The following is a 16,050-nucleotide window of genomic DNA, read 5'->3' on the forward strand; positions in this document are numbered from 1 at the left end:
AAATTGAATGAGGTGGCAAAAAAGCTTGATCAGGACTTTAGTGCACTGAAAAAAAAACCTCCAGATATTTTAAGAAAAAAATAAAAATGAGCCTGTTAAACTAAGTGCACCTATTTCACTGGAATGAAATTTTAACTGTGTAGTTCTTTTCTCACATTGAAACCAGGCTCCATCAAGAAAAAAATGTCTGTTTTCCATTTGTGGCATAACAAGTTTACATATTCTAAATTTTAATATTGGAAAAAGTAATTTAATTTTCTAGATTTTGGCTGCTTTCAATTTTTTTCACTACAGCATCAAAATGTTGTGTACATATATCATTATGGACATACCTATGCATGTGCGTATGCACACACTTTTTGCTTGTTTTTCTTTCCTTATTTTCCCTTTTAACAGTTGTTTGCCTAAGGCAAAAAATAAATCAGATGTGCTTCTTCAGAAGGTAAGCAGAGCTAAATTTTAAGTTCTTGCAGAATGTTGAAATATAGAAGAACAGTATGTGGCCTTCGGCAATGTTTTTACATATTTTCTCACAAGACACAAGTGAGCAAGAATAATGCAGAAATGGATCCAAAGCTGATGACCTGGTTATAGAATGAGTATGATAGTAGATATTTCCCTGAAAAAAAAGTGTTAAAAGTTGTCAGCAGAAAAGCTGCTTTCAGGGTCGCTACTGATTTGTGTCATTGAATATCAAAGTCTGTTGTGGATTGAGTGCATGCAAATTGTACAGTAGTGGCACTTTTACATACAAGTCAAAGGACAGCGGTGCAGTATTAATTGGATGAAGTGGTACTGATATTGAGCAAGCAGTAAAGAATCAGTTAAGAATTGTCCCAATTGATGACTGAAAATAATGAGGCAATGTCATAAGATCTGGATTGAAACTGATAATGTAAAGGGAAGTTTTAAGACTGTTTCATGTGGTTTGCATTATGTGGCACAGGGAGTTGTTTCAGAAGGAAGCTATCATAGAAGCAGTCTAAAAGAGAGAGCTAAATGTTGCAAGGTCTACATCAAATATTTATTTTATGAGAAGATGAAGTGCTGCTTTGTTTACCTTTGAACAAGAGCAGTAAAAGGAGGAGGGAGAAAACAGGTCTCAGCAGTTCTTCTAATTTATAAATAGAAGTGTATAGATACCTAGGAGATTATTTATCTCTGGCATCCCTATTAGCTTGGTGGAAGGAATTGTACCCTATTGCAAAGTCAAGCAGATATTGTAATTTATTCCAGTAGGCTGGAAATCAACTGACGTCTTGCATAGGTCTGCAATTCTAGACACAGCTGTTTTTAAATAACACGATAAGTACATGGGAAGATTTCAAGGGAGAGTCTAACTCTGAGTCATACAGAGACCTATATAGTTATTTGGTACAGGAATTGAAGAATTATAGAATATTACAGGTGCCAGAAAAAGACTATCCAGAGATAATTGTGAGGATTATCTAGACAGCAGCTACAGATGAAAGTATCTGTAAGCAAGGCATGTAAACTTTTGCTATGCTTAAACCTGAATAGCACACACAGGTTTTGGTTGATGTGGGAAAGAGACTTGGAAATTCCCATATCCTCTAATGTTTGAGAAGAGTTGTTAACAATCCTTATACATGACACCAAATCCAGGAGTTTCCACTTCTTTGGTTGGCAGTGCAATTTAAATATTTTTACAACCCTGCAAGATTATCCCGAATCTTTCTTGCTATCTCTTTCAGATGCTGAAAGAAGTTTTTCTACTCTGAGCTGGTTGACGGGAAACACATTTTTTGGAGATTTTCCATCCTTAGAAAAGTTTAAAATGAGCTGATTATTTTCTTAAGCCAAACACTTCAGTTAGGGATTTATTTGACACCACTGGGCTTTTCACTAGGTTTGTCTAAGTACTGTGTGTTTGCTAAACATTATTTGGCAGCTTTTCATATGATTATGCTTTTAGCCAAGAAATGTATTACTTAAAAATGGAAATTGAGACACCCCCCCTCCCCAAACTGTTGGACTAGAAAGAATTATTTAATCAGATGTATGTTTTGAAATCAGGATCTCAACAGGATCCCACTAATAATTTTCTAGTTAAAAATGGGAGATCCTTAAAACCTGGCTTGTTGCTTGATATTAGATCAATAATTAAATATGGAGAATATTGTAAAAGAGGGGTCTATATTATCTTATCAGGAACTGAAGTCAGCGAACACCTGTTTGCTGGCCAATAAACAGTGAACTGTCATTTCCGCGAATGGCCACTACAATGAATTTTAGGGGGAAAAAATCACTTGGCAATCGTCGTGAATTTGCCCTTTTCCCCACTGTGATGTGATCTCAGAGTTGGTATATTTAGTTTGGGGGTGGGTGTCAGGGGCACAGCCCCCCACTTTGATAGGTTTTGAATACTGTCGCGTTTCTGGTTGGCCAAGCAATTGTTTTCCCCTAGGAAAACAATTTGCTGTAGTGGCCATTCGCAGAAATGACAGTTTGCTCTTTAGTGGTCGGTGAACAGGCATTCGCTGACTTGGGATTTCAGTGTCATAATATAGACCCATAACAGAGATATAATAACGGGAAGTGGGATGTTTAGAAAAAGATAGGAGTAAGTTACACAGAAAAAAAGTCGAAATTGTTGGAACAATTCGCACAGAAAAATGGTTTGGAAGACTAATGTAATTTAAGAGAAAGCAGGAGTTGAACAATTTATGTACTGTTGGATTGATTATATTGTATAAAAATATTTGATTTATAAAGTTTGTAAATTATTAATAATGGTTGATTACTTTTATATTAATGTAAATTTGCCTGTATCATAAGTGATAATTTAATAAAGGTGTTTCTTTAAAAACAATAAATCTGAAGTTGTTAATCTTCTTCCATTCCTCACTGATGGGTATGGTTCCGAACCCTCGGAATCGAGTCAGCCAAATACCAAGCTAGCGTACACCAAACTCTTGAGCCACTACTACTACTCACAATGCCCTTCATCCCATACCTCAGATCTCGTTTGCCGCGCAACCATATAGCAGCGTTTTCACCAAGCTCTCCAGCTAAGTAGTTTTGACTTCTATAAACTGTGTATTTCTCCAATAGTTTTTCTACTAGTGTCTTTCTCATAGTCTAGCTCTACCCACAGGTATTCCTTTTCTTACCATTGTTGGTATTTTCTTGCCTTTCCATACTTTTTACCACCCTCGTGGTAACTCTTCATACCATTGCTGGTAGTCTTGCCCTTCTCTCCCTCTCTTCTTTTGTCTGAGTGAGTGCTAGTATGTCAGAGAAAAAGGGTACTTCAGGTTTTAAATACTGCATGTCATGCAGTGGTAAATTACCGAACAGTGACTTGCATTTTAAATGCATTTATTGTTTGGGCATTTCGCACCTTTCTGCGACTCCCTCATGTGATATTTGTGCGAGTTTTAGTCAACGGACGTTGAATGAATGGCGCAACAAATTAATTCTGAAAGGATTGCTTTCCTCCCCTTTCTCAGAGGCTATTTCTGCGGAGGTCTCAACCCCTCCAGTCAAGGACAAGAAGCGGCCCAGCTCAGGCCCCTCTTCACCGGCCGGTGACAGGGGCAAGAATCATCGATCTAAGGCCTGTAGATCTTCCTCGGAGCATCGGCGCCACCGATTTCAGAGCCAAGTGCAGTTTCTGGGAAGACCGAATTGTCTGTTCCGGGCTCGGCACTGACGACTACTGAACCACTGATATTTTTGGTTCCGACCAGTGTGGTTCTGGACACCTCGGCACTAACCTCACCTTTACAGACACCAGCTCCGACGACCTCTGATCCGATTTTGACTACTACCCCAATTGTGACTTCGGCTCCGAGTCCCCTCTTGGTGCCGACCTTACCGTTTACGCAGTTCAAATCAGAATCCTCGGCTCCATTGAGTTCCTTACCACGGACCAGTATTCATCTTCTGTGGATCTGTTTGCCGGACAAGCCTACAGTCCCTTTCTGGACCGGCCTGAATCCCCTTCCGGGATATCGGTTAGGTCTGCCAGGAGCGTGTCTGAAACAGACATTGTTCGTCTCATGGATCATGTACTGACTGCAGGAGGAATCTCCAGACCCTGTCCCGCTCCGGGTGTTGGGATTTTTCCTCCTTCGACTCCTTCGTATTCTTCTGATAGGGATCCCTCGATTCCAAGGCCCCCTTGCCCATTGCTTTCAACGGGACCCCTTCCTTCGGCACCAACTACTATGATGCCTGAAGCATCTAAGCCCTGGTGGGTGTCGGTTCCGACGGCAGCCCACCTTACTCAACCCCTTGCTTCGGGGGTGGAATATTCGGTTCCGGCACCGATGGCCTTTTCGGTTCCCATGTTGGATCCGAGAGTTATATCCACACCGAACCCGTCTCAAACTCCAGTTTCGGAGGTGGGCCATTCGGAGCGGGGTGTGACCCCGTTCCCATTCAGTCCTCTTCGGTTCCGGGCTCCCATCCCTCTTCTGGTGGGACCGCCTTCCGGATTATGGAAAGGGCGCTGGCAGCGAGCAATCCCCCTCCTTCAGCTCTGCCTTTGGTTCCCCCCTAGCTCAGCCATCGCTGGTTCTTAGCAGAGGACCACTAATCCAAAGCACCCCCCCTTTCCAAGGCCTCTTCGGACATCACCGAAGAGCCCCCTCGGAAGAGGGTGTGCAAAAGAAAACACACGGACTCACCTGAAGTGTCCCTTACTGAGGATACGGATTACAATGATGGGGAAGGTTCCCCTAGATCACCCCCTGATGATGTTTCCTTTGGGGAGATCTTGGAGATTTTGTGTCAGCGGGGTGACCCCTTCACTGGAGGAATCTGTATTCCTACAAGCTTTCCGTTCCCGGCCCACTACTTCCTGGTTGACCCCTCCTGCAGATGAGTTGGTCAAATTCATCGTGCAACGAGCGTGGAAGAGTCCGGATTCAGTAGAAGCTATCCCCAGGAGATCAGACAAAGTACTTTCTTCTCCAGAGGATCAACCCCATTGGTCGAAAGGCTTGCCAGTAGACGCTGTGGTGGTGGCGGCAGCCACAAAGAAGGACCTGGCGGAAGAGAGTCCTGCTGTTCATCCACCCAACAGGGAGTCCCGGGCAGTGGACAGGTTAGGGAAGCGAGTTTTTGCTGCAGCGACCTTTGCTGTGCATTCGCTGAATTTCCTGGCACACATTACTAGACTCCAGAGAGACCTTATTTCCGAACTCTTTGGTAGCCTCACGGGTCAAGTGTCTGATGGAGCGCGTGACAAAGTGGCTTCCCAACTTGCCACCCTTGAAGTGATTTCGAATTCCTCCATGAGGTTGCTCTCCCACGCAACCAAAGGAGCAGCTAGAGCAGCAGGTGCTGGCATGGCTGTCCGACGTCATGCCTGGATGCGCATTTCTAACCTACTGGATTCCTTCAAGTCTTCCTTTTTGAATGCCCCTATTGAGCCCTCCGCACTCTTTGGTTCTAAGATCAAGGATACTTTGGCAATATGCGAGCAGGATGGAAAGACCTTGTCTGCCGTGGGCCAGCACCTCTCCAAACCTCAGTGTTCCTTCTCCAGGAACCAGAGGAGTGGAAAGATGTGGCACAAGAAGTCGCAAAGTTTCTTTCGTGACGCACGTGGTGAGGACTCCTCCAGAGGCAGAGGGGGGTCCGATGGTGGAAGACGCCCCTTTAGGGGCAGTGGGGGTTACCGGAATCAGGGCTCCAGAGATTCTTTCTTTGGTATGCCCTGTCAGCGCTCCTGAAGCGTTGCCCAATTGCTTTCCTCTGGAAGCAGTCTGGGTGCATTTCTCTCTGCACCAAACAGCCTGGTCCTCCATTACCGACTATCCATGGGTGCAGAGAATTATCACCAGGCTATCGCATTCCCCTCAAATCCTTTCCAAGACCTCAATTCTCTCTTCTCGACGTACCACCCAGTCAAAGGGAGGAGGCAGCTTCTGAAATCGAGAAGTTTCTTCTAAAGCGAGTCATCCAAAAGGTCCCCCCAGATCAATGCGGATTAGGGTTCTACTCCAGACACTTTTTGGTGCCAAAAAAGATGGGGGACTGGAGGCCCATTCTGGATCTCAGTCGTTTGAACGAGTCAGTCATACAGACCAAGTTCCGCATGGTCACTATTCAATCCATCCTTCCATGCTTTCGGGAGGGTGTGTGGATGTGCTCCCTAGATCTCCGGAATGCGTATTACCACATCAAAATGGACAAACACTCCAGGAGACTTTTGCGCTTCCGGCTGGGAGCCAATCATTTTCAATTCAGAGCCCTGCCATTCGGTCTATAGACGGCTCCCAGAGTGTTCACGAAATGTCTAGCAGTGGTGACAGCTCACTTGAGACTTCACAGATTCCAGGTGTTTCCTTATCTGGATGATTGGCTCCTCTCCGCCTCCTACTGAGCGTCTACTGACCAGGGCCATTCGCTACACTCTGTCTCTGGCGGAGTCTCTGGGTATTACAATCAATTGGGAAAAATCAAACCTCTAGTCCTCACAACAACTGGAATTCATAGGGGCTATGTTCAGCGCTCAGCCTAATATCTCTTCCTCATCACAGGCTCTTAAGACTGAGAACACAAGTGCAAGTGATACTCGACCTCAGGAAAGTGTCTGCAAGGGAAGTTCTGCAGGCTCTGGGTTCCATGGCAGCAGCCATTCCCATTGTTCCATTGGCCAGACTTCAAATGTGCCTGTTACAGTGGCTTCTTCAAACTCAATGGACACACAGTCATCATCCCTTGAACGCACTAATCCTCATCACCGATCTCTGCAAACAGGATCTCCTTTGGTGGATGAGAATAGATAAAAGTCTTTGGTGTCGCTCCTTTCAACCTCTTCAGCCCAACACCATGGTGACTACCGATGCTTCCCTGATAGGGTGGGGGGGCCACTTTCAGGGAAAATCTGTTCAAGGCACGTGGTCTCCTCTAGAAGTCGACTTGCACATTAACGTTCTAGAGCTCAGAGCTGTGTTACTGGTGTTACAAGCTCTCCATCCTCTTCTTCCTCTCGGACCAATTGCTATCCAGTCCAACAACATGTCTGTGGTCTGGTACATCAACAAAGAGGGAGGGACTAGATCTTACCCCCTTTGCCATGAAGCTATGAGAGTTTGGTAATGGGCGATAGCTTCCAACCATTTCCTGATTGCTACACACATCCCGGGGAGTTCCAGTGTGATTGCGGACTGGCTGAGCAGATGCATCTTGCTTCCTCACGAGTGGTCCCTCAACCCGAGAGTGGCGGAGGAAATTTTCAGCCGCTGGAGCCAGCCTTGCTGCGATCTGTTTGCCTCCCCCTCCAATACGAAGTACAGCAGCTACTTTACCCTCTTTCCTCTGCAGGGGGAGTCCCCAAGAGATGCTCTGACTCACATTTGGCCCGCGGGCCTCCTGTACGCTTATCCTCCCATCCCCTTGATACCCTGGTCTTAAGGAAAGCTACTCGGTTGAGAAGCAGAATGATTCTTGTTGCCCTGTTCTTGCCTCGACAGGTTTGTTCCCCTTCCTTCAGCCACACCTGCTCCAACCTCCTTGGATCCTGGACTTCATCAGGATCTCATTTCTTACCCCCAAGGGTTGTCATTTCCAGACCTGACCACCCTCAAACTGACAGCTTGGTTGCTCCACTTCCATTAGTAGCCAGGCTTGAATCACTGTTTTCTCCGGTACGGAATATTATTTTGGCCTCCCATAAACCTTCTACCAGAAAACTTTATAAAGACAAATGGAAATGCTTTTCCTTGTGGGCACAAGAGCTGTCTCTGGATCTTGTTTCTGTTCCAGTAGCTACGGTTCTTCAATACCTGACCGAGCTTTTCCTTAACGGGGCTTCTGCATCCACGATTCAGGTGCATCTAGCTGCCATCTCCAATTTCCGTGATGGTTCAGACGGAATTCCTATTATATCTTCTCGTCTGTGTAAGACCTTCTTGAAGGGGATTTTTCCTTCTAGACCTCCCATTAGGCAACCTGTGGAATCATGGAATCTGTCTAGGGTGCTTCAAACGTTGGCTCTACCTCCCTTCAAGCCGGCTGCAACCTGTGATGTGAAATTTCTGTCCTGGAAGACCTTGTTTCTGGTGGCGGTTACTTCAGCAAGACGTGTATCAGAGCTGCAAGCATTATGCATTAAGAGTCCTTATTTGATTTTCCATAAGGACAGAGTATCACTTCGCACCAATCCCACTTTCTTACCCAAGGTGGTTTCGGAATTCTGTATTAATTAGTCCATTGAGTTTCCCGTGTTTTTCCCTAATTATACCAACAAAGGGGAATACTGCCTCCATTCCTTGAATATCCACAGACAGTTACTTTTTATTTGGACAGGACAAAATAGTTTCGTAAGTCAGATCAGCTTTTTGTTGCCTTTGCGGGCTCTAGAATGGGATCGGCAGTGTCTAAGGTTACCTTGTCTAAATGGCTTAGGGATTGCATCTCCTTTGTTTATTCTCTGGAGGAGGAATCAGCTCCTGGCCGCATTAAACCTCATTCCACTAGAGCTGTGGTTGCTTCTGTCTTCTTTCATGCTAGGGCTTCCATGGAAGATATTTGTGCAGCCGCCACTTGGGCTAAACCCCATACCATTATCAAGCAGTACAAATTGGATCTGATCTCCAGGGGAAGAGCTGCCTTTGGCTGTATGGTTCTCCGGAATGTTCTTCCATAAGGGCCACCCAGATTCTGTAGTAGCTAGGGACTCGGTCCCATCCGTGAGGAATGGAATAAGATTAACAACTTCAGATAAAGAAGTTATGTCTTACCATAACGTTCCATCTGAATGGTTGATCTTCTTCCATTCATCACACCCTCCCACCTTCCCCCGCCGAAGGCTCCTGGCAGATCTTCGGGTCATTTTGGTGTGTTAGGGTGTTTGCGCAGAGATGGTCTCTGCCTTTATTTCTGTTTCTAATATATGTTTCTACTATATGTTCTGCAAACTCGATCTGAGGTTTGGGATGAAGGGCATTGTGGGTAGTAGCGTGGCTCGAGAGTTTGGTGTACGCTAGCTTGGTATTTGGCCGACTCGGTTCCGAAGGTTCGGAACCGTACCCATCAGTGATGATTGGAAGAAGATCAACAACACAGATGGAACATTATGGTAAGACATAACTTCTTTTTAAATAATTAAATATGGAGGGTATTATTTTTACTGGGATTTTATTGCTAAAGTTGATGTTTTTTTTAATACTGTTTAGTGGATGTAATGTGTAACTGTTTTGTTTTCGTGTTGTGTATTGCTGGCTTGTTTGAGGGTATTCTTCCTAAGAAAAATATATTCTTAAAAAGGAGGAGGGAGAATAATATATCATGCATTTAACATCTATGTGGCACTTGCTATAAAAACTGTACTAATGATTATTTTTTTACAGAAATGAGTTCCAAATTTCTGGAACAGCATTGAAAAGGACTCTTAAGTGGTTCTGTAGAATATCTTGAAAAGTGTCTTAAAGTATAAGAAGAAATTAGAAAGAAAAAATACAGGTATAATCATGGAAATACTGTAGTTTAAGCTGGGAAAATAGGAAGGTTAGGTAGACAAGACAGGCTTTAGGTCTTATCAGTTGTTTGTATTTCTATATGTTTATTGCTTTTAATCTTCCATACTGAATTTAAATTAAAGCATCTGTTTACTTAATAAGAAATATTTGATGAATAAAATAAATAAATAAATAAATAACTAAACTGCGATCCATATGCCTCTTCCAGCCTTGCAGGAGAAGGTTTCCGAAGTGGAAATCCGCTTGCACCAGCAGTTGAAAGAGATGGAAAAATGTGTACAAAACTCCCGGAGAGAGCACACTAAAGCAGGTTAGTCTTTTATTGTTAAAGAATGACAAATAGAAGTTAAATCTGAACACTTGTCAAAAGAAAGATGTGGCTGTCCTCTAAGACCTGTTTATTCATATCCTAATCATGTATTGCTTTATATTAGAAGGTGCTATATTAAGGAGAGGTTGCTACCAAACTACTAAACCTAGACCAGTAATTTCCCCTTTGACTGGTCAGCAAACGAAAAGTGTACCAAAAAGGTACAACTACATTGAGTAGAAACTATCAAGATTACCAATTAAAAATAAAGTTAACAATGAGCATAATAAAAGCACATTGGTGCCAGGATTCTTAAAAATGTGCTGCTCACCAGAATAAGACTTGTGCCACACAATTGCAGTACACTATAATGCAAAGTTACATGAATATCTAAATGGTTGTAAACTGTGTGTCTGAGGAGCTAGTTGTGCTCTGATGCAGAAATAAGAGCAAAGAGAAAAAGCTGCAAGTCAGCCACAGTAGAGCAGAGCAAGAAATAGGTTGCAGAGCTACATAGTGGCCATGCACCGGCTAGTGCAAACTTTACAAGATCAGGCAACACCATGTAACATGAATCAGAACATGCTGTAGCAGGCTTTCAGCAAGTGCCACATGGTAATTACTTACAGCACAGTATAAGCACCTACTGTCCTGTGTCATTTCACCTGGACACTTATTGGTTCCATGAAAGGGGAGCATAGGAGAATAGGAAAAGAGGGGGTCTTGGCAGGCAGTTACACACAGAAAAGTAAAGGAAAAGCAGGGGGGTGGGTTAGGTACCCAGTTTTATATGTGGAGAAAGAAGGGGGGAAAGATGATACAGAAATAGGGAGAAAGGAGGGGAGGGATACAGAGCAGGGGCACACAAATACAAAACATTACTGACAGAGGCTTGACTGTGCACACTGTAGGTGGGGGGAGACATGGTCTGGACAGAGTAGATAAATGGTGATGAGTAGGAGTCAGTATGCACAAGGGCAGTGCTGTGGTACAGTAAGATGGGGCTACATCTGGGTTGGGATAGGTGGGGCTATGGGCAGTATTCTGACTGCTGACTTTCCCACAGCAATGTTACAGTGATCCATGAGGTGGCTAAGTGGAAGCAGGGTGGCTGCTGATAGGGCCCACATCCTCCTTTGTTGGTCTTATGGCAGGGAACTGCTGGTTGAGTGCATCTGCTGTGCACACCAGGAGGGGCTTGTTAGCTACCCAGCATGCTGTTGTGCTGTAACTTCCTCACACACCACCTGCCACCCTGACAGCTGGCAGGAGCCAGTGGCATTTGACAGGCCTGTGGGTTTGATGGTATTACCATGAGCTGCAGCAAACAGAGAAAGAGACACAGTGGGAAGGGTGACCTAAGTGAATGTATTCTACAAATGGTACAATTAATATACTACAGATGAGTAGGTAATATGCAAATTAAACACTCTGTGCCAGAAGTCTTATCTGTATCTTGTGGCAGCTAACATGGTTGGCTTTTGGTGTGCCTGTGCTGAAACACAGAAGAGCAGATGTAAGATACAACATCAGTGCAAAACTACACTTCTGCTTATATGTGCATCACAGCAGATGCCTGGAGATATGCCCACAGCCTCACAACTGAAGTCTCAGACCAACAAGTACATGTATGGAAGCAGAATCTTGAAAATGTGTCCTCAGCTGCAAAACTGAGCCACAGACCCACATATACATGTATGATAGTAGAAGTCTGGAAATCTGCTCATAGCTAAGCCACAGCTCAGCAAGTTTGCAGAAGCCTGGAAGTATGCCCACAGCCTCAGATCTAAGTAAAAGCCATGTATGTGAGTGCAAGATAGCAGAAGCCTGACATGGTGCAGTGCTCAGTGCTGTGCTACAGACAAGCAGCAAATAGAAAGTACAGCACTAACACAGTCCCCTACAGTAGCCCACCTGGTATGTTTTAATATCTGTCAGAAGATATATATTTAGAAACACTTACCTGAATGATTGTAAAAAAGTGTTTTAAATTGAAGTTTGAAAAATGATATCAATCCCAATATTTGCTATATTGTTCAGGGTTTTTATGTCTACATTTGAATCCAGCTGACAAGAAAGCATGATGATGATGTTGCAGTTCATTATACCAGTGCCTGCATTTCTCATCAGTTCAAGGGATGTCAGTGGCCTTAGTGAGAACATTGGCCAGATCAGACCAGCATCTACTGCCAGCATCTACTCTACAAAATGAATCAGTACAGCTACTAAGAGAAAAAGCATGATCTTGCTTTCCTTGATACACCAGACAAGATCTCTTTATGGGCATTAACACATGCAACTATTATCATGGATATCATGTAAGATGAGATGGTGGCCAGTGATTCACTCTGGAAACATTTCTGAATTACAAACAGCGCAGCCTAGCACAACTGCGAAGCAAGACATATATAACTGCACAGGTAGCCTACAGAAACCCTTGAACATGGCATATCAGCAGTGTGCAGCGCACCCTAGCTGTATGGAACCCTGCCTCATTTGAATACATACAGTGCAAACTGCTATGCATTTGTGGATTCATCAGGCATGCTAATGCTTAAAACACCATTCCATGCACCAAAAAAAAAAAAAAAAAACAAAAACGACCCAGTAGTACCAGTAAAGCAGTTTTTGACATCAAAGTAGCACACTTCAAAGAAGGCAAAGCCCTGAAGACATACACAGTGTTCTGTGATGTTTGTTGTAGGAAGATGTATTTCTTATTTGGCTTGTGTGTGAAGCCTTGCGTTGGAACATTGTGTAAGAACATACACTAACCTGTACTATGGTTACCTACAACTTATACCTGTATATAACCAATACCTAACATATATGGCTGCATATCTATACTGCAGCTGTGGGAAGGCAGCCAACTATCAATAGCTGGTTTTGTTCCTTCCCAGGATTGTATTCTGGGATGTCAGACAAATCTACAGGGTTTAAGAAATGTTAAAATACTCAACTCAGATACCCACTCTGAGTGCATGTGTTGCCTTGAGATATAGTATGATATTTGTTCTGGTGCTGGTGGAACACTGTAACAAACTTATTGTTAAAGGTTTACTGCATTCTTCTTTTGCTACTACTGTATTTGCAACTTTCCCTTCCACTGCAAAACCTGCAGAAAAGTCTATAGAGGAGAAAGATAAGACCAAAGACAAACCAAAAGAAAAGTCTAAAGTGTTGAATAAGCACTCCCCTGACCACTGTCTGTGTTTGGTGCTGACTTCAGCTCTGTCTCCAAGGTATTCAGTTTGTGCTCCCTCCACCCCTTCAGATCTGGTGTTGGCTCTGCACAAGTTCCCTGCCCATAAGCAGCCCTCATTCTTGCTGCAAATTTCATCAAGATTTCACTTTCGTTTTCTTTAAGCTCCAGGTAGCGTTTCTAGACCTCCATCCTCTTCTTCATCCTTCAGGTCTACCAGGAGCCTGTGTGAAGCTGATATGGACAGGATTATTAGAAATTTTCTTAGGACACAGATTAATTTGGGGAGTTCTTCTATTTCCATCTCTGTTTCCCATTGAGCCTGTGAGCTTTCGACCAGCCAAACAACTTTAGTGATTCCTACTCTGATCTGCCCTTCACCTTCAGAAGTTCAGGATCCAATAATTTTGGGATTATCTTGTTTGTATCTGAAGACCTAACATTCATCAACTCAAACAATTTTTCTGATCCAGCTGGCACTGACCTTGTTGGACCTGGAGGAATCACAGAGCCAGATCTGGGGATAGGAGTTCGACTTCAGGGCTAGACAGCTTGGCTCCAACCTCTACATCGAGGCAAAGTCATGGGTAAGTACTAGATTTCTCTGGGCAGGTGACTTTGGCTCCTTCTGGCATTGTCCAAGGCTCCCCACTGGGATTTGCATTTCAAGCAGTGGAGAGAGCTCTCTACATCATTGAAGATAGTGCATCCTTACCCCCCTCGGTTCTTCCCCCTCCACAACTGTCTGTCCCTGATCTCAAGTCTATTCATTCTGTCCCATCGGGGCAACCAGTCCATTCTAGCCTCAAGACATTCCTTTTGCAGGACTCCCTACACGCTTCCGGGGTCCTCCTTGGATCATCCCCATGAGGACATTCCCCTGAAGCATATATGCATGAGGAGGCACATTGATTCCCCACAGGAGTCTTTAACTGAAGACACTGACCTTGGTAATGGGGAGGGTGCCCCCAGGTCACCCCTTGAGGACATCTCAGTCAGAGAAATTCTCAAACTTCAGAAAGGTGGTTGGTTTTCCAAAGCCCCTTGCCAGGAGGAGTTAGTGTTTTTTGAGGCTTTCGGAACTAGCTCAGCTACATCCCGGGTGGTGCCCCCAGCGGATGAAGTGTTGGATCTCATTTCCTGTCAGGCTTGGAAGGATCCATATATGACAGGATCCATTCATAGGAAGCCAGACAAATACTTAGTTGCACCCAAAGACCATGCACATTGAAGCAGGGGTCCCCCAGATGATACTATGGTTGTTGCTGCAGCTACCAAAAAGGAACTTCCTGAAGAAAGTCCTTCTGTTCATCCCCCTAACAGAGAGTCTAGTTCACTGGACAGATTGGGGAAGTAATTTTTTGCTCCATTGACCTTTCCTTTGCGGTCACTGAATTACCTGGCACATTTTACAACATTTCAGAGGGATTTGACAAAAGAGCTTACCAAATCCCTCACAGGGTACATGTCAGTGGAGGGTAAAAAGACCATCTCTTCACAACTGGACAACCTTCAGTCCCTATCAAATGTCTCCATTTGTCTGATTTCACACACTTGGAAGGTGTTTTGAGAGTGCTGGGTTCAGGCTTTATCATTAGGAGGCATGCATCGATGCGCCTCTGTGACTTTGCAGAGCCCTACAAGACATCCTTCGTCAATGTACCCTTTGATGGATCCACCTTATTTGGATCCAGAGTTAAAGAGAGACTCTCCAGGAATGATCAGTTTGGGAAGATCCTATCTGCCGTAGGGATACATTTTTTTCTACCCCACAGAGGACCTTTTTAAGAAACCAGAAAGGGGGGTAGAAAAATGCGGTTCAAGAGATTGCAAGGGTTCTTTCAGGATTACTGTGGAGATAGATCTCCCTTGGAAGAGGGGGGAAACTGTAATGGTAGACATCAACCATGTGGCAGGGGGGCCACCAAATAAAGGCTTCAATGGTCCCTTTACTGAGTAGCCTTTCCAGCACCCCTGAATGATTACCCAACTGCTGCACTCTGCTGGCAATCGGGGATGCACTTATCTCTGCATCCAGATGCCTGGGTACAGAGAATAATTACCAGAGGTTATTACATTTAATTTTCCCTTTCCTCATCCATTCATCCAAGAAAAATTTGCGATGAACCATCCCATCAGTAGAATGAACCAGTCCCAACGATAGAAGACCTGCTGAGAAAGAGAGTCATCCAAGAGGTCCAACCAAACAAATGAGGATGTGGAATTTATTCAAGATTCTTTTTACTGTGAAAGAAGATGGGGGACCTCAGGCCAATATTGGACTTAAGCCACTTAAACCAGTTTGTCAAACATTCAAAGTTCCTCTTTTGAGGAAGGATGATTGGATGTGCTTGATAGATCTTTAAGATGCATACTGTCACATAAATATAGACAGATGATCCATGAGATTTGGCTCCAATTATAAGTGATTTTCTGTTCAGAGCCCTGTTATTCAGTCTCACCACAGCCCCCCTGCTGTTCACTAAATCCATGGCAGTGGTTGCAGTACACTTGAGACTGCTGTGATTCCCAGTGTTTCCATACCTCAACAACTGGCTCATCAGACTTTCCACCAGGCATCTGCTAACATGTGCCAAGCAATGTCTGCTCCATTTATGTGTACACCTGAAAACCGCAGTCAAGTACAACAAATCTCACCTTCTTCCCACCCAAACCCTGGGGTTATAGAGGCTCATCCGAATACAGTTTCTTAAGTAGCCTGGCTTCCTCAGTCCAGATTGTCCAGATTATAGCTTCAAGCAACAAATTTGCTGTCTGTTCAGTCACCACCAACCAGGTTAGTCCTTCAGCTTCTGGGGTCAGTGGTGGCCTCCATAGCCCTTCTACCCTTAGTGGGATATTACATGAGAGTACTACAGTGGACATTAGCAATCCAATGGTCTATGAATCAACATTCCATGACATCTCCCATGCAAATCACAAAGATCTGCTGACATGTATCCTGATGGATCAGTGTATCAGATGTTTCACAGGACTGCTCTTGTTCTCCCATTGTCCAAAGCCACATTGACCACAGATGCTTCCCAGGTGGGAGGGGAGCATTACTTGGGCCTGATAGT

General features: G+C 44.1%; 1 protein-coding gene across 2 annotated transcripts in view; it reads left to right on the top strand.

The window, feature by feature from the left end:
• The window catches only part of CCHCR1 (coiled-coil alpha-helical rod protein 1), a 673,784-nt gene that overhangs the window by 462,668 nt on the left and 195,066 nt on the right, over positions 1 to 16,050 (top strand). For both annotated transcript variants that reach the window (XM_044083293.1, XM_044083292.1), the window contains exon 14: positions 9,667 to 9,768. In XM_044083293.1, the coding sequence (XP_043939228.1) occupies positions 9,667 to 9,768 (102 nt within the window). The remainder of the gene's footprint in view (positions 1 to 9,666; positions 9,769 to 16,050) is intronic.

This window comes from Protopterus annectens, chromosome 9.part0, assembly GCF_019279795.1.
Source record: "Protopterus annectens isolate FY-2018-M chromosome 9.part0, PAN1.0, whole genome shotgun sequence".
Classification (NCBI taxonomy): domain Eukaryota; kingdom Metazoa; phylum Chordata; order Ceratodontiformes; family Protopteridae; genus Protopterus; species Protopterus annectens.